The sequence below is a fragment of the Coffea arabica genome, chromosome 8e (genome assembly GCF_036785885.1).
Source record: "Coffea arabica cultivar ET-39 chromosome 8e, Coffea Arabica ET-39 HiFi, whole genome shotgun sequence".
Taxonomy (NCBI): Eukaryota; Viridiplantae; Streptophyta; class Magnoliopsida; order Gentianales; family Rubiaceae; genus Coffea; species Coffea arabica.
Window position 1 is genome coordinate 41,335,239 of NC_092324.1, and position 20,764 is coordinate 41,356,002.

A 20,764-nucleotide genomic window follows, 5' to 3' on the forward strand; every position below is an offset into this window, starting at 1 on the left:
AATTTCACCTAGTACCCTTAAATTTTTCAATATTACACTTACCTCTATTGACCCTACAAAATGACCATAATAGCCTTAACATATTAATATTTTTTCATGGAATTAAAACAATCCACTCCTAATCTTGTTCATATGAATGCATCACACAATAAGACATTTAATGGAAACCAAAATAAAATTTACTTGTGGAATAACCAATTATGTCCTAAACACAATTGTAACATATTAAAAATTAATTTTCGCTTTGCTTGGAAAATCTAGAGATGGATAGATAAAGATGTAAATTGGGTTTAAAAAGGATAGGGATAGTATTGGTACTCCAATATTTGAGAGATAGGATGTTGTATTGATGCGGTTATTAAAATTTTTTGAGTTTTGCAGTGCAATTTTTTTTTTAAAATTTCGATTGGGGTTTTAGAATTTAAGGATTGATGGTAGTAATAATCATGGTGATGATGGTGGTAATGGTCATGGTGATAATGGTACTAATTTGAAATGTGGTAATATGAAATATTTAAAATAGTAGATATGAGGATTGAAAATGAGTTTGAGATTTTGTACATGTTCCATAGCTTTTAAATAATTTTATAAAAGCTAAAATGAACTTCACAATTTCATGAGGACATTTTGGGTTATTCATTCAAAATTTTGAATAGTTTTTGTTACAAAAATGGTAAACTCGGGGGAGGTATATGTAATTTTTTAAACCTCAAGCGAACTAGGTGAAATTGTTAAAAACCTCAAGGGAGGTTTCAGAAATTATCCCTAGATTTTGCACATATAACACCTCGGACATGGACATTCCCAGATAGAGACACAAACAAGCCTAAGATCCTATAAAATCCAACAACAACAATAACAAAATCTAGCACAACAACTAACCTTAACAGAAAATATTCTGACCCTTTTCTCCCTCCCAAGTCTGGACCCAAACTCCATTTTCTCTTGCACATTCTCTGTTCTGGTTCCTCCCATGTAAAGCCAAGACTCTCTGACACATTACCACTAGTGTAAATGTCAAGATTTTTTTTTCTTTTTGTGAATGAAACCACGAGTTTGCCTTAAAGTCTCAGCAATATCTTTACTTTTTTCTGGTTTCTTCTGAATTCACTCTCTCTTGGGTGTCACATTACTAATTTACTAGCACATTGCATACATGTAGATATATTTGCTTGTTTGTAAACACAAGCAGCTCAGACTTTGCTTTTTACCATTTGGAATCTGAGATTTTCTTGTTGGATGGTTTCTTGACGTTTGGATGCAATGTGGATTGTTTATTGTGCAATTAAAATTTAAAGGGTGATTTCTACTTTCTTGCTTATGCTACTGCTGGGTTTTTGTGAAAAGGGATGGCTCTTTTTCGCAAATTTTTCTACAGGAAGCCACCTGAAGGGCTTTGGGAGATATCTGAAAGGGTTTATGGTATGCTTTAATTGTTTAACAATGTTCTGTTTCTTTAGGTAAACTTTAGATAATTAAATTTCTGTTCAACACTTCAACTATTAGTGTTGTTTTAGGCATTAATAGTTTGAAATTATTGCTGGTGATTTATCGTTTAATGTGGAACTGTAGTTTGTGGATTTAGCATAAAAATGAGTGACACAGAGCATGATCAATGTATATTAAGGATGACTTCTAAAGACGGAAAATAGTTGATAGTCATAGGTTAAGGGACTTGAGCATTTGCACAAACAGTATGACAATCTTCTATTGGGATTTTGGAGAGCTTTTAGCTGCTTGGTGGAGAGAATTGTTGTTAGGGATTAATGGAGATAAGACTAGAATTGATTGAAAGTGTGTACCAGGATTGCAGTTTGCTTCAAAGTAAAACCATTTTTATGCCTTGACACAAACTGAATTTGAAGCCTGATTTGGGATAATCAAGTAAGTGTACTGGAATCCTAGACTGCAGTCTACACATGCTTGACCAATATGCCTGCATATTCTGGACAACCTTAATGTTCATCAAAAAGTAGAGTTTAAGTTAAAGGAAGTAGTAAAGTTCTTGGATTTGCTTCATGAAATCATTTTTTTCCCCAGAGAGTGGAAATCTAACTAGTACATTCTTTTAAGTAGCATCCTCTGTAGCAAGTGGTCCTTGCTTGTCGTCTTGGCTCTTGTTCAAAATGTTCAAACACCCCTCTTCTTAGCTTGTAGTTGAAAAAATGAAACCTGAAGGTTTATTCATCTCTGTAACGATGTTTCTGCTTGAAATAAAGGAAAAGCTTTATACGGCAAAGTTGAGAGCAATAACAAGATTAGTATGTAAATTTTTTTCCTGACATAACATGTTTACATACTGTGATAGTTCAGGAATAGACCTTAATTTTTACAGCTTTTCTATATATCTTGCCTACAGACCAGTCCGCTTGAAATTTCCCCCTCCAGATTAGATTTTCTCATAGTATATATTGCTTGTGAACCAATTTTATCTTTTAAATGATGCACAGCAAATAGGAGGTATCAACAAACATAAAGCATATGCATGATCCCAGTAACCTCTCTTTTGCGGGGCTTATATGTCATAATGATCTCAGTGTTAGAACCTATTAAATGCATAGACTGACTTCATTGCTATCTTTGACTTAAAAAGCAGAAACATGTCCTCATCTTGAAGGTAAAGGAAATGTATCTTGCGTGCCCAATCTACTCTGCATATTCTCCAAGTTCAGTTATAGTCTCCAAGTGAATTGAACAGTCTACTTAGCACAGTTCTATTTATGGTTTTTGTATTAAAAAAATAGTTAATTGCTCTTATATTTGGAATTCTATGACCTTCTTCTGAAAGTTAATTCTGCCATGCCCTTGAGATCCACTTCTTCATTCCTATGTGGACAATATTTTCCACCTTTTTATTTCTATACTTTTTAACCATATTTTCACTTTTTGTTCCTTTTCTTCATTAACTTAGAGGTAGTATGTTAATAAACTGAAATTTAAAAAGAATGGTGTTTACATCGTGTTTAAGTTGCCTGTGAGACCTAATTTATCTGCTACTGGAATCTTCTACCTTGTCCAGCATCTGATGATGCTAGATAACAGTTCTGCCCATTTCATTTTATTTTCCTTCAATCTCTCAGAAATCTGTGCCAACTATCATGCAGTCTGATAATAATACCTAATGTGAAACACCCTCAGTTAGATACTTGAAAGTTTATCAACTCAAACTTACTGCAGAAAGATGAAGCTAAGGTTTTTGTTCCATCATATGAATTTCTTGTATAGAAAAGACATAGCACTTATGAAGTGTTTTGGTTCGTGATGTATATTCTCTCTAAGTGAAATCTCCAGACAAAGTGATTCCTGCATATATCTGTTATTATGTCTACATAAGCATATTAATATAGTGAAATTAGAAATCTAATTTTATTTCCATTATCTTTTGCATGCAAAAACAGATATAACAATGTAATAGACAAGTTGTACGGTCAAATTTGATCTTTAATCTCGTCAGACTGCTTCATGCTTACCCCTCTTTCTGCATTTTTGTAGTCTTTGATTGCTGCTTCGCTGTGGATGCTTTAAGACATGATGAGTACAGAGAATATGTGAGATGTGTAGTAGCTCAACTCCGTGACTACTATCCTGAAGGTTCATTTGTTGTTTTTAACTTCTGTGATGGGGAGAATCACAGCCAGATTGCAAATATACTGTCTGCGTATGATATTATTGTAATGGACTATCCTAAGCAGTATGGAAATTGCCCATTACTCACAATGGAGATGATTCATCACTTTCTGAAGTCAAGTGAAAGCTGGCTTGCTGGGCACAGGAATGTGCTTTTGCTGCATTGTGAATATGGTGGCTGGCCACTTTTAGCCTTTATGCTGGCTTCCTTCTTGGTTTATAGCAAGCAATATACAGGAGAACACAGAACTTTAGACATGATCTATAAGCAAGCACCTCATGAACTCTTGCAATTACTGTTGCCACTAAATCCATTACCTTCACAATTAAGGTACCTACAGTACATCTCAAGAAGGAAATTGGGCTCAGAATGGCCTCCATTTGACAGAGTTCTCGTAGTAGATCGCATCATATTGAGAAATACCCCAACTATGGGTGAAGAGGGTGGTTGTTGTCCAACATTTAGGATATACGGACTGGATCCTCTCATATCAGCTGATCAGAATTCTAAGGTGCTTTTTTCTGGTACAAATAGGAGTGACGTTATTCCACACAAACAGCAGGTAGCCTTCAGTTTACTTGAGGATTCTAGTAATACAGTGTTTCTATATTAAAAACAACATATACAGCAAGCCATGTTTCTATTCTTGCTTCATCTATGTATCTGTTACATGGAGGCCATCGTGCGCTCTTCATTTCATGTCTTGGGTGAGAGCGAAGTGTAAGAAGAGAATATGTGTTCATGTATTCTGTAGGTTCTCTTTTTCCTACCAAACTCAGTTAATCAAAATTTAGTATAAAAATCATCAGGAAAAAGTTAGATACTATGAAATAGCACTCAGATGAGAGTTTCACAGTAGCACTATTGGAGAACAAGAATTACAAGCGTCAATATTGGCCAAGTGAAAGAGTAATTTTCTTCAAGCTCTCTTGTCTTACTAACTTCAAGGACTGGACCAAAATTTGATTAGAAAAATTTTCCAGGGATTTTAGCCCCTTTACTAGTCAAAGTCCAAAAAGTTAATTGGCCAATCTAAGTGTGCTTGATCCCTTGATTTATTGCCATATTTGTGAGCATTTAGTGTTTTGGGGGATGAATTTTTTCCATTATGAGCATCTTGTTAGAAAGTATCTACACTACTTTATATTACTGTTGATAGCTGTATACCGCATTCAAGAATCTGCAGAATCCATTAAGTTAGTGTCAACATCATCCATATGTCATCTTTGTCTCTAAAAGATAGTTAAAAAATGCTGACAATGATTCTTAGATGTTGCATGTATGGTTCTTTATTTGAAAGTTATCTTCTTGATCCTGCAATTCCTTTTTTTTTTCTCCCTTCATAGAGACGTGGGAATGTCTTTGCGGATTCTTAAGGTATACAGAGATGTGAACATTATCTCAGGTGGTAGAATAGCCATCATATGTGAGCTCTGTAATGATAGGCAATATTTAGTTTTTTTTGTACACCAGAACATTTTCTGACTTCAGTTGTCATACCTTTCGTTCGCGTACTGATAACTTATACTTTCAGTGTACCAAAAGCTGGTGCCTGACCAGGTGCACTTTGGGAATTTTTTAAAAAAATTTCAGACTGTAAGATTATTTTTGAAGACCTTTTACTTCCAAAACTGAGCGTTTTAAGTTTAATTGGCATTTAGTCGTAAATGCTAACAGCAGATAGAAATTTGCTGGTGATTTTTCATTGCTAGAGCTGATTTATGCTTGGGACTGTGAACAGACATTTTAAGATTGTTGAATCATTTAATGGTGTTCTTCTACATTTATTTTATAAATAACATTTAGGTTTTCCTGATTGACATTTTTCTGCAGGCAGACTCTAAAATGGTTAAGATTGACATCAACTGCCATATCCAAGGTGATGTTGTGCTCGAGTGCATAACTATAAAAAATGATCTGCAATTTGAAGATGTCTTATTTCGTATTATGTTCAACACAGCCTTTATACAATCAAATATCTTAATTCTTAACCATGATGAGATTGATACTCCATGGAATGTCCAACATCATTTCTCCAGGGACTTCAGGGCAGAGGTATATATAGTTGTCTCTAGCTCTTTCCGTTGCTTAACTGTTTTACAGCATTCCTGTACATTGATTGGTATTTTCCTGCTTTTTATTAATGAAGGTCCTTTTCTTGGAGATGGATTCTTCTCCTACACTTATTCCACATGATTATCCAACTACTGAAGATAAAGGAAGTCTTCCAAGTGAAGCATTTGGCAACATGTTTAGAAATGTGGAGTCACTGGAACAAAAAGCCGATGTTGATCAACACCATGCTGGAAATGAAAACTTGGGTCAGGGCTATATGCAGAGTGCTAGAATTGTAAAAAGGAGTTGTCATGAAACTGCAAAGGAAGAGAACCAGGGAACTCTTCCGCTTCCTAGTAATGGACACGAAAATTTGAAAAGTGTACCTGCCAATGCTTCACAAGTTCAGAAGATGATTAGCAGGGTGAATTTGCTCCATCTGAAAAATGATGTTGAGCTAAATATGTTGAAAATGAAAACAACAGCATCAGATTCCCTGCAAGAAAATTTGGAAACTTCCCCTTTTGATGGAAAAGAAAAATTAAATGCTAGGTCTCCTCAGTGTGCCAGTGTTGAAATTCTGGAGAATATTGCCCATGAAAGTGCTAAGGATGATACACCTGAGACTACCTCTCTTTCGCATGCTGGAAATGCAAATTTGGTGGATATATCACGTAAACATGTTCTGGAAGGGACAGGCATGGGAAAGCCAAGTTCTGACAGCATTTCAGCTATGCCAAATTCCAAAGCATTGGGGAGTGAAATAAGAAGTTCCCTGCCTGAATTGTTAGAAGAAAGATGTCCAGAATCTTCTACATCTTTGGGTTTGAATGCATTAACAAAGAAGATGGACTCCCAAGAAAATCAGGGTGCTTTTGAAAGACCTGTTCAAAATAAAATGGTCTTACCAACAGTTTTTCATGGTTCTCTACCCAATCCAGCTTCAAACTGTTTGCAGGGGTCACCATTACCCCTTACAAAATATGCAAGTGCATCATCTGTCCTTGGCATTACTGCTCTCTTGCATGATACTTCATCAAACAATAAAATGAAGTCTCACATGGTCACAATATCTCCAAGATCTGCTCTTTCAGCATCTTTTCCTCAACTATGTAAACCTGTAACTACAAGTTTGCTCCAGGTGGTGCCACCATCTGATTTACCATCTTCAACTGTAGCAACCAGCAATTTGGCAAAAGTTTCTGGAACACCTTTTCTTTCATCACCACCACAATCTTCACCATCACTACCAAAAGCACACCCAACCCTATCAAATTTATCATCAGAATCATCCATTGATGATTTATCAGCTCCAAATGAACAGGATTTTCGCAAGAAATCTGATTGTGTTGTACCAACGCGAAATACAGGATGCTTACCGTCAGTTTCTCACACACCACTTTCAACCTTGGCTCATCCAGAAATGCCACTGTCTTCTTCATCCAGTAACGTATTTCCCCCTCCCCCTCCTCCACCTCCTCCACCTCTTTTTCCCAGAATGGCCACATCTCTTTTTGTCAAAAATTCATTTACATGTGCCTATCTCCCTCCTTCCTCACCTCCATTCTCATTTTCCTCAAGTTTAACTCCTGACGAGAACACAAAGAATTCATCAGAAGCTGTTTCTTCTCTCCCTGAGGTAGCTTTATCTGGTGGCCTAGTTCCTTCCAAACTGCAAGACAAAAGCACAACGAATGAGACCATACCCCTAACACCCCCTCCTCCAAACCTTTTTGTATCATCAGACTCTAGTATTGCTGCCATTAGTTCAGCATCACCACCCATACCCCCATCGCCACCTCCACCTCCACCTCCACCTCCACCTCCACCACCATCTGCATCTGTCGAAGGTCAAACTCCATGTCCCACTACCATGTACTCATCTTTGACCCCAACTCCTCTCACGGGTTCAAATTCATCCAGTGGCCTGATTTCTTTGATTGTGCCAGAAAACAAGTTGGAAAAGTCAGCTTTTTCTCCTCCTCCTCTGCATTCAGGGTTGATTGCCAGTGCTGCTGTTTCATCAGCAGGGCAACTGCCAGCTCATCAATCTTCACCTCCACCCTCAAGTTCCATAAGAGAAGCTTCAACTCCCATCCAGAACCCATCTTCATGCTCACCACTTGCCCAACCTCCAGTCCCTGAGGCAGCATCTTTTAGTGACTCAATTTCTTCCCTTGTTCCAGAGAAAAGTAATGTAATATCAGCCAGGCTTGCTTCACCACCTCCTCCTCTGCATTCAAAAGCACTATCAAATCCTGCTGCGTTGTCAGCACCAGCACCACCCCCTCCTCCTAGTTTCTCTTCAAACAAATTAATGGCAAAGATTTCTCCACATGTTCCTCCTCCACCTGCTCCATTTTCCAATACCTTGCCAAAAACAGGAACCACATTGCAATCTCATTCTTCTGGAAGGAATGGATGCATTCCTCCTACACCTGCATCACCATTAGGTTCAAAAGGAAGGCTCCAAGCAAGTTCAAGTGCCAAATATCAAAACAAAAAGAGCTCCCTGAAGCCATACCATTGGCTAAAATTGACGAGAGCCACGCAAGGGAGCCTGTGGGCTGAGACACAGAAACCTGAGGAAGCATCAAAGTATTGACTCAATTTTCTGGTTTCCTTTATTGTTTCCTTTACTCTATCTACTTCAGTGATACATCTTCCATGATTATTTTTGTCAGTTGATTTAACATATGCTTGCTCGCTCGCGCTTTATCCTATTTGCCCATCTCAATTGTGTGCACTTTCTTGTGCTAGGACTCCAGAGTTCGACATGTCTGAAATTGAGAGTCTTTTCTCAGTCACTGTCCTAAACTTAGATGACGGGAGCACCAAGGGGAAATCAAGTCGCGCTTCAAGAAGCAAATCTGACAAAGTCAACCTGGTATTCCAGTTATAAGATATGGTGCATGTGGTGGTCATATTTGTATTGTTTATTGTCATCTCTCTCTTTGGCTTTTCACCTTCTCATGGGATTATCTCCTCAGCTACTAATATGTCCTTTCTAGGAGAAAAAATCATGGAGGAGTTTTGAATGTTCCTCAATCACTTTCTTGGGTTATATATGTTTTTAAGTATTGGCACTTGAGATTGGGTCATCACTAGTCTCCGTAAGGGGAAAAAATGAATTTATTCCTCCAAAGTGCACAATTTTGTTTTTGTATTTCTTATATTGCGTAAGACTTGATTTTTCCTGGCAGAAATGCTGAAGCGTAACAAAATTGTCTGCTATACGAACTCTTCATGTTTAAGATTTATTTCATTAGCAGTACTAGTCATACCAGCGGGAAAGGCCTCTTGCAAGCTGCTGACAAAACTCTGCTATATGAACTTTCATGATCTTTATTCATTTTGCAGATTGACCTTAGGAGGGCATATAACTGTGAAATTATGTTGACAAAGGTTAAGATTCCTTTGCCCGACTTAATGGTAAAGTTAATTTCTCGTCCAGTTCTGCTCAAGTTTGCGGCTAATTATGACTCATTTTCAAAATTCAACTGTTATCCTGTTATGTCATATATATGACAGTGGCTTATATAGCAAGTTTTGCACAATTATTGCTGGCACATTCTTGTTAATGCTATAGTTTTATATCTGCTGGATGTGTTGTTTTAGACTTTTTTCTGGCTATAGATAAATTAATCTAATGTATTTATACAATGCATAAAGTGTTACTTGTTCAAGGAAACTGTTATTCTGGTTGACTGAGTATTAAAGTGAATTATTACTGTTATATACTGCAAAAGAATGATTGTTAACTATATAGGAGGTAAGGCTAGGTAATATTGCCAAAACTAGAGAGGACTTCTGCATAATTATGTCTCTCTTTTCTTTGGTTTATTTAATCTTGCAAAAGTTTTTCAAACACTCTGGTCTTCTCATTTATGTTTCCCCGTATTCCTTAGAGCCTTGTCCAATGTATTTATGTACTTTTAGGTTGTTTTCTTACATTTTATGGATCTTCTTTAGAAATTGTTGTTAATCTATGTTGAGGCATTGTTGAGGCATCTATGAGAAAACACATTTGTCAGAGACTGTGTGAACAGTTGTTTTTCTCTATTAACAATCTTGTCTGTTGCTTTGATCAATTGTTGTGCAGAGTTCAGTCCTCACACTGGATGATTCACCATTGGATGTAGATCAGGTAGATAATCTAATAAAATTTTGTCCCACAAAAGAAGAAATGGAGCTTATCAAGGTGAGTGATTTTAGTCTCTCAGATGTCTTTCCCCCAGATACGTGATGGACTCTCGTGTTTATTCCATTATCTCCTGTCCTTTGGTCAAACTAAAACATAAAATGAGCAATATTATTTCACGTGAGATAATTGCACAAGCATTGTTTATAATATCTAGAAATGATTTTCTGACTGCCATTTGTTATGTTTGTGTTTTCAGAATTACAAAGGTGACAAAGAAAACCTTGGAAAATGTGAACAGGTGGGAGATAATATCTAGTCAGCAGCTTCATCATGACAGTTCATTAACTTAAGAAAAGATGATGGATGAAAATGAAGCTTGCAGGGGTCTTCAACCTAATATTGCCTTTTTCATTGGAAATTAGAAAAAGAAAACGTTGTTACATTGATAGAAACATTTCTTTAGTTTCTATAAGAAGGCAATATTTGGGTAGATAACCCAAATAGCTGCATAGCACTGGCAACTTTCTGAATAAAGAAGAACTTGTTAGTTGGACTAGCAGAATAAGCTAAGAGTATTGTTCTTCTCACCTTGTAACATGCTTTGACATTGTCTTTGACAGTATTTTCTGGAGTTGATGAAAGTTCCACGGGTGGAGTCAAAGTTGAGGGTTTTTTCCTTTAAAATCCAATTTTCTTCACAGGTGGGCATGCTGTAGCTAACTTCTGTACTTGCGTTAACTTGGTCACTTACCTTTTTGTTGCTCCTGGCTCTGATCTTATGGATCTCTTTTTCTTGCAATTTCAACTTTATTCCAGGTTTCTGACTTAAGGAATGCGCTGAACATAGTAAACTCTGCATCAGAAGAGGCAAGCAACTATGTCGTGTTACTTTCTCTTGCCTTTTGGTTACCCATCCGAAGTGGATCCCCTGAAAGTACTTTTTGGACAGGTTAGGAAATCAGTCAAGTTGAAAAGAGTAATGCAAGCGATTCTTTCATTGGGTAATGCTTTAAACCAAGGGACTGCAAGAGGTAAACTTTACTGGAAATTTCTTGTATTTTCATATACACTACCTTGAGAACCTGATAGTGAAAACACATGCCTCATACATGTTTCTTAAATCTAGATTCGACAGAGGCATATAAGTTGACGTCAGAGCTTATGTTATACAGTAAGGTTAATTGTCTTAAAGGAAAAACGAATGAGAGCAGAACACAGTATTGAAGCAGATACAATTTCGTAAGCATGAGAATTATTCTTTCCATTGTTACTATCTTGTAAGACTTCTTTTAGTGATGACATCAGCATTATAACGAATGAGTGATGATATAGAAGTAATTGTGGGACAGAAGTATAAACTTCTCGTGCTTTTGTCAGATATGGCACTTTGGAAGCTATTTACTTCACCGTCCACAGCTACTAAATGAAAAAAAATTCACAATATACCTATGCAGAGACTTTATCCAAAGTTGACCGGTCTGTCAACTTTTACCTGCAACTATATCTGTTCCACTAGTAAATTAAACTTAACTTTCTCAAGGTTTAAGCTTATGTCTCTGGTTTTTAAAATTATAACTTGCATTATGCTTAAAATCATGTTACATAACCCTCCACCAAAAAGAAAAAAGTTATCTTTGAGTTATCAGAGATTGATCATGATTACTAAAGGTGGTAGAGTGGTTGTCCTAACTAATAAATAGGAATGAAGTAGCCAAAAAATAAATAAAAAAAGATATTAAAAATAAAAACTAAGAGGGCTCACCAAGGAGTATATGGTTATCTTAAAAACCTGAAGCAAGGTCTTCATAATTATAATAATCCTCAAGAGAGGTTGCTACAATTTTACCATGTTCCTTTCTGCTGGTGCGATTTCTTAGTTGTAATTTGAATCTAGGTTCTGCTGTTGGATTTCGATTGGATAGCCTTCTAAAGCTCACCGATACTAGAGCTCGAAACAAGAAGATGACTCTCATGCACTATCTTTGTAAGGTAAAACTTTTATTTTATAACAATTCTATTGATCTGTCCATGCTGATAGTGATTTGGACAAGGCTGAATGAGAAATTCATCCCGAGGTAGTTACAAATGCAGGAAACCTTCCTTCTTTTTTTCTTTCATTTTCATTTTTCAGTTTTAAATCTTTTAAAGTGAAAGGGGTGTTTTTCTCTCTGTATGTCTGTGTTAATGTAGACTATGTTTGCTGAAAATTGGCATTCTCGAGTTTAGAGTACATGGGCTGAAAATTAGCCTTTTAAAATTTCCAAAGCTCAAAAGCATGATAGCCTTTAAAGTAATCATAAGTGTTACCTGAGGGAATGTTAACAACAGACAATAAATTTAACAAGCTAGTTTTCCTTTGAGCATTGCCCCATCATCTGCATTTATACAGAAATATCATCTCGCTTAACCTCATTCTTTCTGCTTTCATTTCAAGAGCTTAATGGTATTTGCACAATAATGAATTTTCTACACTGTTTTGCATTAGCTATTGAAATTTTTCGATTACTTCCTCCTATTGTCCCACCTATTGTCAATCATTCATTTCCAATATATTAAGGGAATATGGATCAATGCAATCCATTGAAACAGGAACTCTTTTGATCCACTAACCTTGTTTGGCTGCATCCTTCCAATAAACAATTAGCTACATAGGCTAACAGATTGTTTCATGTTGTTGGACTTACCACTTTGTTTAAAACTTTAAGAAAATCAACTGAGATATTTTATTGATTTGTGCACATCAATGCATCATAACGTATAACTTAATTAAACTAAACAGGAAAAGAATAGTTGTGGTAAGCAATAGCAAATGCAGATAGTATGTGTGACTGATATTTGTGTTTTTGGCATTGCAGAGAGATGTTACAAATGACTAGCACCTAGTCTGTTACGTTTATCAAAATCCTTAGTTTAATTGAATACCATCATTTCCTTTACTTGTAGGTTCTTAATGAAAAGCTCCCAGAACTTCTGGAATTTCCCAAGGACCTTACAAGCTTGGAAGCTGCAAACAAGGTCTGTAGATCTGTATAATTCGTGCATGAGAATTGTATTTTCTCTAATTATCTGGTGTTTCCACTGTGGTTAATTTTTCTTGGGATGCAGATACAATTGAAATACTTGGCTGAGGAAATGCAATCCATCAGCAAAGGGCTGGAGAAAGTTGTACATGAACTGACTGCCTCAGCAAATGATGGTCCTGTGTCCGAAAGTTTCTGCAAGGTTTCTCATGTATTCTAGCTTCTGCTGTTCATTTTTTTTATCGGGTTTCCTGCATTGTTGTATAGCCTGTAAGTGTTGGGTGAAGTATGTTTGTTTTGTTGCATTGCTCTGAAAGATCAATTTGGCTTGAAATCTCAGTCCCAAGACCTTTACATTTACACTGCCTGAAAGAGCTTGAGTAGTCCTCCTGATATGACTGCATTGGGGAAATCTATTGTGACTTGAATCATTTGGGCAAAATGCGAACTTTACTCTTAAAGTTTCTTTATAATGTCCTTAGTTAAGGTACTGTCACTTTATTGTTTCTGTTTCTTTTCGGGATTTTTTTGGTTGAATAAAACTCACTTCTTTCACTAAACATCATCTCAAAGAACAATGATACACAAACTTGTCAAACAACCAGTGAATTCATTACTTTTTGGTGTATCAGGATTAAAGAGACTAGGACTACTATGGCTTTAATAAGTCATACTAGTTTACTTAAACTTTAGTGAACCTTCAAGATTATCTTTTTTGGTGTGATGTCTCTTTCCTACTTATTGCTAAATGTTAACTGTTTAGTGTAGATTAATTCATGGGTGCAGACTCACCCACATTCACATGCATAAAACACCGTAATGATACATATACAATTAGAAACTGTAGCTTCTAATGCTATCCAGATTTCCTTCTTATGTAGTCTCTTTCTTATTCTTTCCTTTAAGGATCCTAGCTGCATCTGTTCATTTCCTTGAAGAACAAATTTTTATTCTACTGGCTGATTAAAAGAACGGTAGACAAAGTTGAACAATTTGAATTTAATTGTCAAACTACAATGATCAAGACATTTCATGATGCCTACCACATGTTGATCACACCACATACTGTGCAATGTTCATGCCCCTTTTTTCCCATCATAACTTGTTTTATGTGTCTGGAGAATTCTTGTAATATTGTATTTTGCACATACTCAGTGCTCCAGCACTCTTAAATAAATCTGTATGGTTTAGTTTGTTAGTGTGTACATGAATTCTTACTATTTTTCTTTCTTTCGTTTACTGTCCAGATGCTAAAGGAATTTCTTTGCTCTGCTGAGGCTGAAGTGAGATCCCTGGCCTCGCTTTATTCTGGGGTGGTATGTCGTGACTTTGGCTTAACGCATAAATTTTATTCTTACATACCATAAACAAACTTTGGTAATTTCAGGGGAAAAATGCAGATACATTGGCACATTACTTTGGAGAAGATCCTGCTCGATGTCCTTTTGAGCAAGGTACTCATCCTCCTCCTTTTACCTATTTAAGGAAATTTGACTAATGCCAACAATCAAAAAGCTTCTACAATGCTATGCTATGAGATTGTTGTGACAAAATCTCAGTGTAGTGAAACTATTTAAGCATCTGGCTTATGTGAAAAGTTTCTCATTGACAAATGTCCGTTAAACATGCAATTGCAGCCTGTCAAGTGTCAACATGCAAACATGACACAGAAGAGTAGGTTTAGCAAGCATAAGTGGTGGTATAATACTGTTTAAGTACTACTATTGGAGATAATGCTCATTTTAGATGAAACTAGACCAATTTCAATGCTAAAAATAGTTTTGGCCATGAGTGATCAAAAGTTTTTGTTTGTTTCCTGCTGGATAATCTCTCCCATTGATCAATTTGGGGAAATGCTGGAGAACTCCTCTGAAGTTTCAGTTTTTTCTAAAGATGCTGTAGGAGCTTAATTGATAATTTCTCACACTAAAGGAGGTGGTTCCCCTCCACATTTACTTTAATTGATCCACATTTAGTATTTCATTTTAATTTATATGCTTCACATATTTCACATGCAAAGGCATTTGTGGTGAGGGTGTTCGGGTTCAAAACTGGTATAGGAGTTTTGAAACTTGTCTTGTAATTATTCAATGGCCAAGGTTAGGTAACAGCACGGAATAATTTCCACACTTACTTGGCGATGCAAGATCCCATTCCCTTGCTTTTGGAAATCTCTCTTTGTGACTAAAACTACTTTGAAGATGGTTGTTGCAAATAATTTCTAGCCTATCAATAGTCACCTAGTTATGCATGTGTTAGTGGTATAGGGGAATGAAGAACTCAATCAAATTTCACAATACCATCCTCTATTGTAATGGAACTAATGCTACTGGATCTTGAACAAATGACCTCTTAACCCCTTGATTACTAGGTTGTCATTTAATATCTCTGCAAATGCCTCCAGGTGTGAGCCTTTAGGAAAATAAAAGAAATTCCTTTATAACCAGGTTATCAGAGATATATTCCTTGAGGGTAGCCAATTATAGTCCATGTTGTCTCAAGCATATAAGTTTGGTCACAAGTGTTCTAAATGACAATAACATGTTAAAACCTTGACCAACTTCAACTCTTCTTGCCACAAGTAGAAAATGCATAACAATAACAATGTGCATCAATACTATGACTGCCAAACTAATTGTCACTAAGATGTGTTGCTATGAATTATCTCATTGACATTCTAAGTGATTTTTACGAGTTTTTTGGAGATAGCATGTACATTTTCTTTATTATTCTTATGTGAAGAAATATTTTTCAGAGTTATACAGGATTGTGAATTTCTCACCAAACGAGGGAATTGATTAGGTTTCCAAGTTACATGGTCTTTAAGTTAGCTTCATCAGTGTGTACTAGAACTCATGGAACCAAAATGCATATTTTTTGGAGTTAGCACCTTCTTCAAACAATGTTCACTCAATTAAATATTTTCCTGGTTCTTTTTAAGCGAAGAAATTAAAGTTTTGACTGATGAGCTGCAACCAGTGTTTCTAAGCAATATGAAACTTGATTGTTTTCTGCTGAAGAAACATTCCTGAATAACTTAAGGCACCTGTTACTCTATTTTCTTGCTTTTAGCTTAATAAAGGAACTGTTACTTATGCTTAAATGTTTTAAGACCAAATCAATGTAATTTGCATCTGGAAATTGAGCATTGTGTTAACATGGCTATTGCACAATTGGTTTTCTGCATTCCATCAGATTAGAAGCATAGCTAGGGAGTGGGCTTTTCCCTTTCCTGAATCCAGGAATGGATTTGCTGATTTCCTATATACCCACACAATAATACCTATAATTCATTTATTCAATATCTAAGATTTTTGGCAATTATGGACAGATTAGAAGTTGATCCATAGACATATCATGATTATACTTTGCAAAGCATATATATGAGCCATTTCTGCATTTTGTTGCTTACTGAGTCTCTTTGCGGCAAATGATTATCAAAGTACATGTAATTTTGTTTCCTTCGTAATTCCTATGAGTATTTGTTCTGTTTACAAAATTTTAGTGCACAGCCATGCTTCATATCCACATGGGAATTTCAACACCTTTCCTTTTGTTGCGGACTTCAGAAGCGTAAGAAAATCCATAAAAATTTGACTCTGGAATGATCCTGCAGTTGTTTCAACTTTGCTCAACTTTGTGAGGATGTTTGAGCGAGCTCACGAGGAAAACTGCAAGCAAATTGAGTTTGAAAAGAAGAGAGCAGAAAAGAATGCTGACATTGAGAAAACAAATTTGAGTGCCTTTTTGAAGGAATAGGACAAGTTGATGGCAGATGCTGCTGATATGTCTAATAACTCAATTGGCTCTAGATGGCATTATCCTTGATCGTTGGCCGGTGCAAGTACCTTGTACATGTCCTGTGTATCTCCAGAGTAGCAGCAGTGAGTAACATCACTCCTTCCCAAGCAGCGAACTGCATGTTTATCTAAAACCGTTTTGCCCTGAAGTAAGAGTTGTTCTCTAAAAGGAAGACTGCATCTCATTAGACGCTCATTTCAAGAGGTACGCTGCTTTAGTGACCTCCTTCAACTAGACTTCTCTGCCACAATATGGTAATTTGACACATTTCACCAAATAATCTATCTGTTATTTCCATCATGTTCCAGATATGTGCTATCGGAACTTTGAAGTCTTGAAATCACTTCTTAAGTGGTTGAATATTGTTTGTAAATGTCTGTATTAGGACCCAGATCAGAATTTTTCACAGCCACGTTCTGGTTTATACGCCATACCTTGTACAAGTTAGATATTCTTCCACATCTTAGTAGCAATAACTCTGTATTTCTTCACAACGATTATCTGCATGTCGTAGCAACTAGAACCCTAGTTTAGGACTTGAGGTGCTACACTATGAACCATAGAATGGAATTGTTGATTTCCAGGATACCTGTACGTGTACATGTAGCTCACACGCTGTTTGGAAGTTTGATGCATAAGTATCCAATAACTATAATTTATCAAGCACAAACACACGGATCCCTGCAGCAGTTTCTTGGTGACTTTCTTCTTCCTAGTAAATGGTGGCTGTACTATTATCTAACCCTATCCCTGCAGTTGTACTTTATTAAACTTCATCTCATCTATACATTCCAATAACATGGATGTTGCTGTGGTATGTTTATTGGTAAAAAAAGAGGTGTGGAATGGTAAGGGAAAAGACGGGGCAAGCGATTGTGGCCACAGATGATAGAAAATGTGTCTTGGATGGGCACGTGTAAAGGCATTTTATAACTTGGAACTTGAACAGCCGTTGGGTGTTGAAGTTGAGTGGAAGGGCCATATGAAAAGTTGTGGGGATTTAAAAGTATAAATGTGAAAGGTTGAGTGCCTAAAATAATCAACTGCCAAAGACAGAGGGTCGCGAGCGAAACTAAGGGCATTGAAAAAGGCGCCAAGCTTGACGGAGAAGCTAAACACTGTAACATATAAAATGAACAGGAATTACCGCGAAAAGCATATTCGTTATGGAGTTGGCAGCTGAAATAAATGCTTCAAAAATATATATTTGTATATATCCTAGGATGTATGTCTATATATATATTTTTGTGAATGGGATAACTTTGTACAAGCTCGGATGAGTGATATTTTCGAAATATCATTGGACTCCACTGAGTATAATTTCGTTTCTCGTGACAGTAGTTTAATATGCCAATATCAATGGTGAAAAATTATCTAATAATACTCTCATATTTAAATTTAAAATTTTTTTCATTTACATTTAAATTTCCTACTTTTTTTAGAACGTGTATACATACATACATTTTAAAAATATACATTTATACATATATATAGATATATGGATATGTATGTCTTTATATAAATATATTGTGAATGGGATAACTTTGTAGAGTCTCGGATGACGTTATCTGAAATATCATTGGACTCCCCTGAGTATAATTTCATTTTTCGTGATAGTAGTTTAATATGTTAATATCAAACGTGAAGAATTCTCAAACATTACCCTCATATTTAAATTTTAAATCTTTCTTTCATTCTCTAAATTTCTTACTTTTTTTTACAATGTGTATACATACATACATTTTCAAAATATATAATTATATATATACATATGGATGTCTATATATATATATATGGTAAATTCATATATACAATTAGACTTGCAAATGTCAATGCAAACTGCTGTGCACTTGAACCTGGAATAATGGATAACTATGCAATAATGTATTTCTAAATTATAATAAATAGAATTTTGTTTTTCTTGTAGATTTTGTGATTGTGATCAAATGAGGTATGACTATGCAAGTGTATTTGTTTTCAAATTTCATTTTTACTTTTCAAATTTATAGTTTTATCCGTGATTGATTGTGTAGCATTATGGTGTAGTAGTAGTACAAAAGAAATACCATGTAAATAATGATAGTTTTTTTCAAATAAACAAAGTGATTTACGAATATTCCTATCTAGCGAGCAAAAGGGTAGTTAGGATATTTAAAAATCTTGCTATACAAACAACAAAAGTAAGGTAGGTTAGTGATATTTTTAGAACTTTAGGGGTGTCAGGCGAAATGAAGAGAAACCTCAGGGGAGGTTTACAATATTGACTTACTGAATACACTTATTTATGCCAATTATACTCTTCATACTAATTATATTTTTAAACTAAATTACTATTTACACATATTTTAAAACTTCAATTTTAATTGCTATTAGCAAAATTATATTGATTTTTTTATACGAGTAGTATTTTTTATCTTGGATACTACTTTAATTAGAATTTAGTTTAAAGACATTCACTGGAGTTTGGACGCATCCAGAGAGCACCGATCGATGTATCTTCATACATAAATTGGAATAAATATGCAACTTAATTTTTTTAAAAATAAATTACTACTCTATATCTGAAATTTACTTTTTGGAGAGTAGGTTTAGTTCATACTATTTTTCATAGTATTTAAAAATATATAAGTACAAAAAAATTTTAAATTATACCTATAATCATGTATTATACGAGTATATTATGAGTACTTATTAACTAAGGTACTAAGCTTTAATCATTGATAAAACATCTTATCGTTATTTCAAATAAACTTCCTAATACTAGTTTGAGATAAGTTTTAAAGTAAAATAGTACACATGTCCCATAAATCAGTAAATCTTGATTATTAATCAAATTCACCATGTTATCAGTAATAATTACTATTTATGTATAAAAACTTACTATTACTTGAATTAAACTTGCTATTACTTGAAGTAAAATAGTACATGCATTTGTTTGGCTTTTGCTTTGGTTAATTATAAAATTAGACATAATTGTAGAAACCTCCTATAGGTTTTTGACATATTCACACGGGCTTCCCTAACATTTGCAAAACTATAAAAAACTTCAAAATCTCTAAGGTTTATATTACAAATTTAATTCCAACGAAGTTTACTAACATTAAAAAAATTACTTTACATGGGGGAGTGAAGTGAAAAAATGGGAGTATAATAATATCCCTTAATTGTTTATTCCATAAATATCCCATATACATGTATGTGAGTTGAATTTGTTTAATAATAGAAATAATTTTTGGTGTAATGGGCCATTTTTTTGTGCAGTTGGAGCATATTTTGCCTGAATAAAGCTATTTCTAAGATTTTGCCTGAATACCTAAATTATATGTGCGGTTGGTGGATTTACCTTTAATATAATAATAATAGTAATAGATAGCAAAGTACAACATTATTTCCCTTCCCTTCTACATTCTCTGTTCATGCAGCACTTTCCCTCGACATTTCTCTACTTTTCATTGCTCTCTTATTCACCATGTTAATCCAAATGGATATGTGATTTTATTAGTTTCAAATGGGTAGTTGAATAAAACCAATTAATTAGCGGCTATTAAATGGATAGATTTTGACTGCCTATTTATAAATAATTCAATTAGACGTAAATTCAAATTCATTAGTAAGCAAATGAATTTGAATTCGTATACACAATAATTATATCAAAGTTTTTGCAAAGCCATATCTATCCAGTGTTTCCTATTCTTTAATTTTCATCTATTAAAAGTTTTGGAAACAAAATTGGTTACAGTAAAACAAACTGCCAACTATTTATTAAGCACTAATGTGAAAGTATTTTCAAGTACCTTTGTCTGCTTGACATTTAAACTAATTTTTTATCATAATTTTTATTATTACCACACCCATTCGGTGTGTCATAACCAGTGTTCATAATAATTGAAGTTTTTGCACCAGAATACACTATGTCTAACGTTAATTGTTGGGGTTAAATGCAATAAAATCATGACTAACTATATACTTAATTGCAGTTTACCCCTTAACCTATAGTAATACACTTTTTCCTCCCTTGAATTATTGGCAAAAAAATTTTGGGGTTGCAGAAAGGCATCCTCAATGTTCCGTAATTTTGGCCAATTAGGGACAATTGACGGGAAATGAAGAATTGAT

General features: G+C 35.1%; 1 protein-coding gene across 3 annotated transcripts; it reads left to right on the plus strand.

Moving 5' to 3' along the window:
- The first annotated feature begins 887 nt into the window (after nt 1–887).
- LOC113702964 (formin-like protein 18) lies at nt 888–17,318 on the plus strand. Of its 3 annotated transcripts, XR_011820133.1 has the most exons (18): nt 888–1,422; nt 3,493–4,190; nt 5,462–5,683; nt 5,778–8,281; nt 8,444–8,570; nt 9,044–9,115; nt 9,786–9,884; nt 10,084–10,125; nt 10,448–10,528; nt 10,644–10,694; nt 10,777–10,858; nt 11,722–11,816; nt 12,771–12,842; nt 12,933–13,049; nt 14,095–14,163; nt 14,235–14,301; nt 16,464–16,852; nt 16,957–17,318. XR_011820133.1 is itself a non-coding variant. In XM_027224155.2 (17 exons), exons 1-17 carry the CDS (start codon nt 1,350–1,352, stop codon nt 16,604–16,606), a joined length of 4,614 nt encoding a protein of 1,537 aa, XP_027079956.2. In that variant the 5' UTR covers nt 888–1,349; the 3' UTR covers nt 16,607–17,318. The 3 variants fall into 3 exon arrangements, 2 of the variants coding, with proteins under 2 accessions (XP_027079956.2, XP_071918181.1); XM_027224155.2 differs by having other exon boundaries at nt 16,464–17,318; XM_072062080.1 differs by having other exon boundaries at nt 14,248–14,301; nt 16,464–17,318.
- The last annotated feature ends 3,446 nt before the right edge of the window (nt 17,319–20,764 follow it).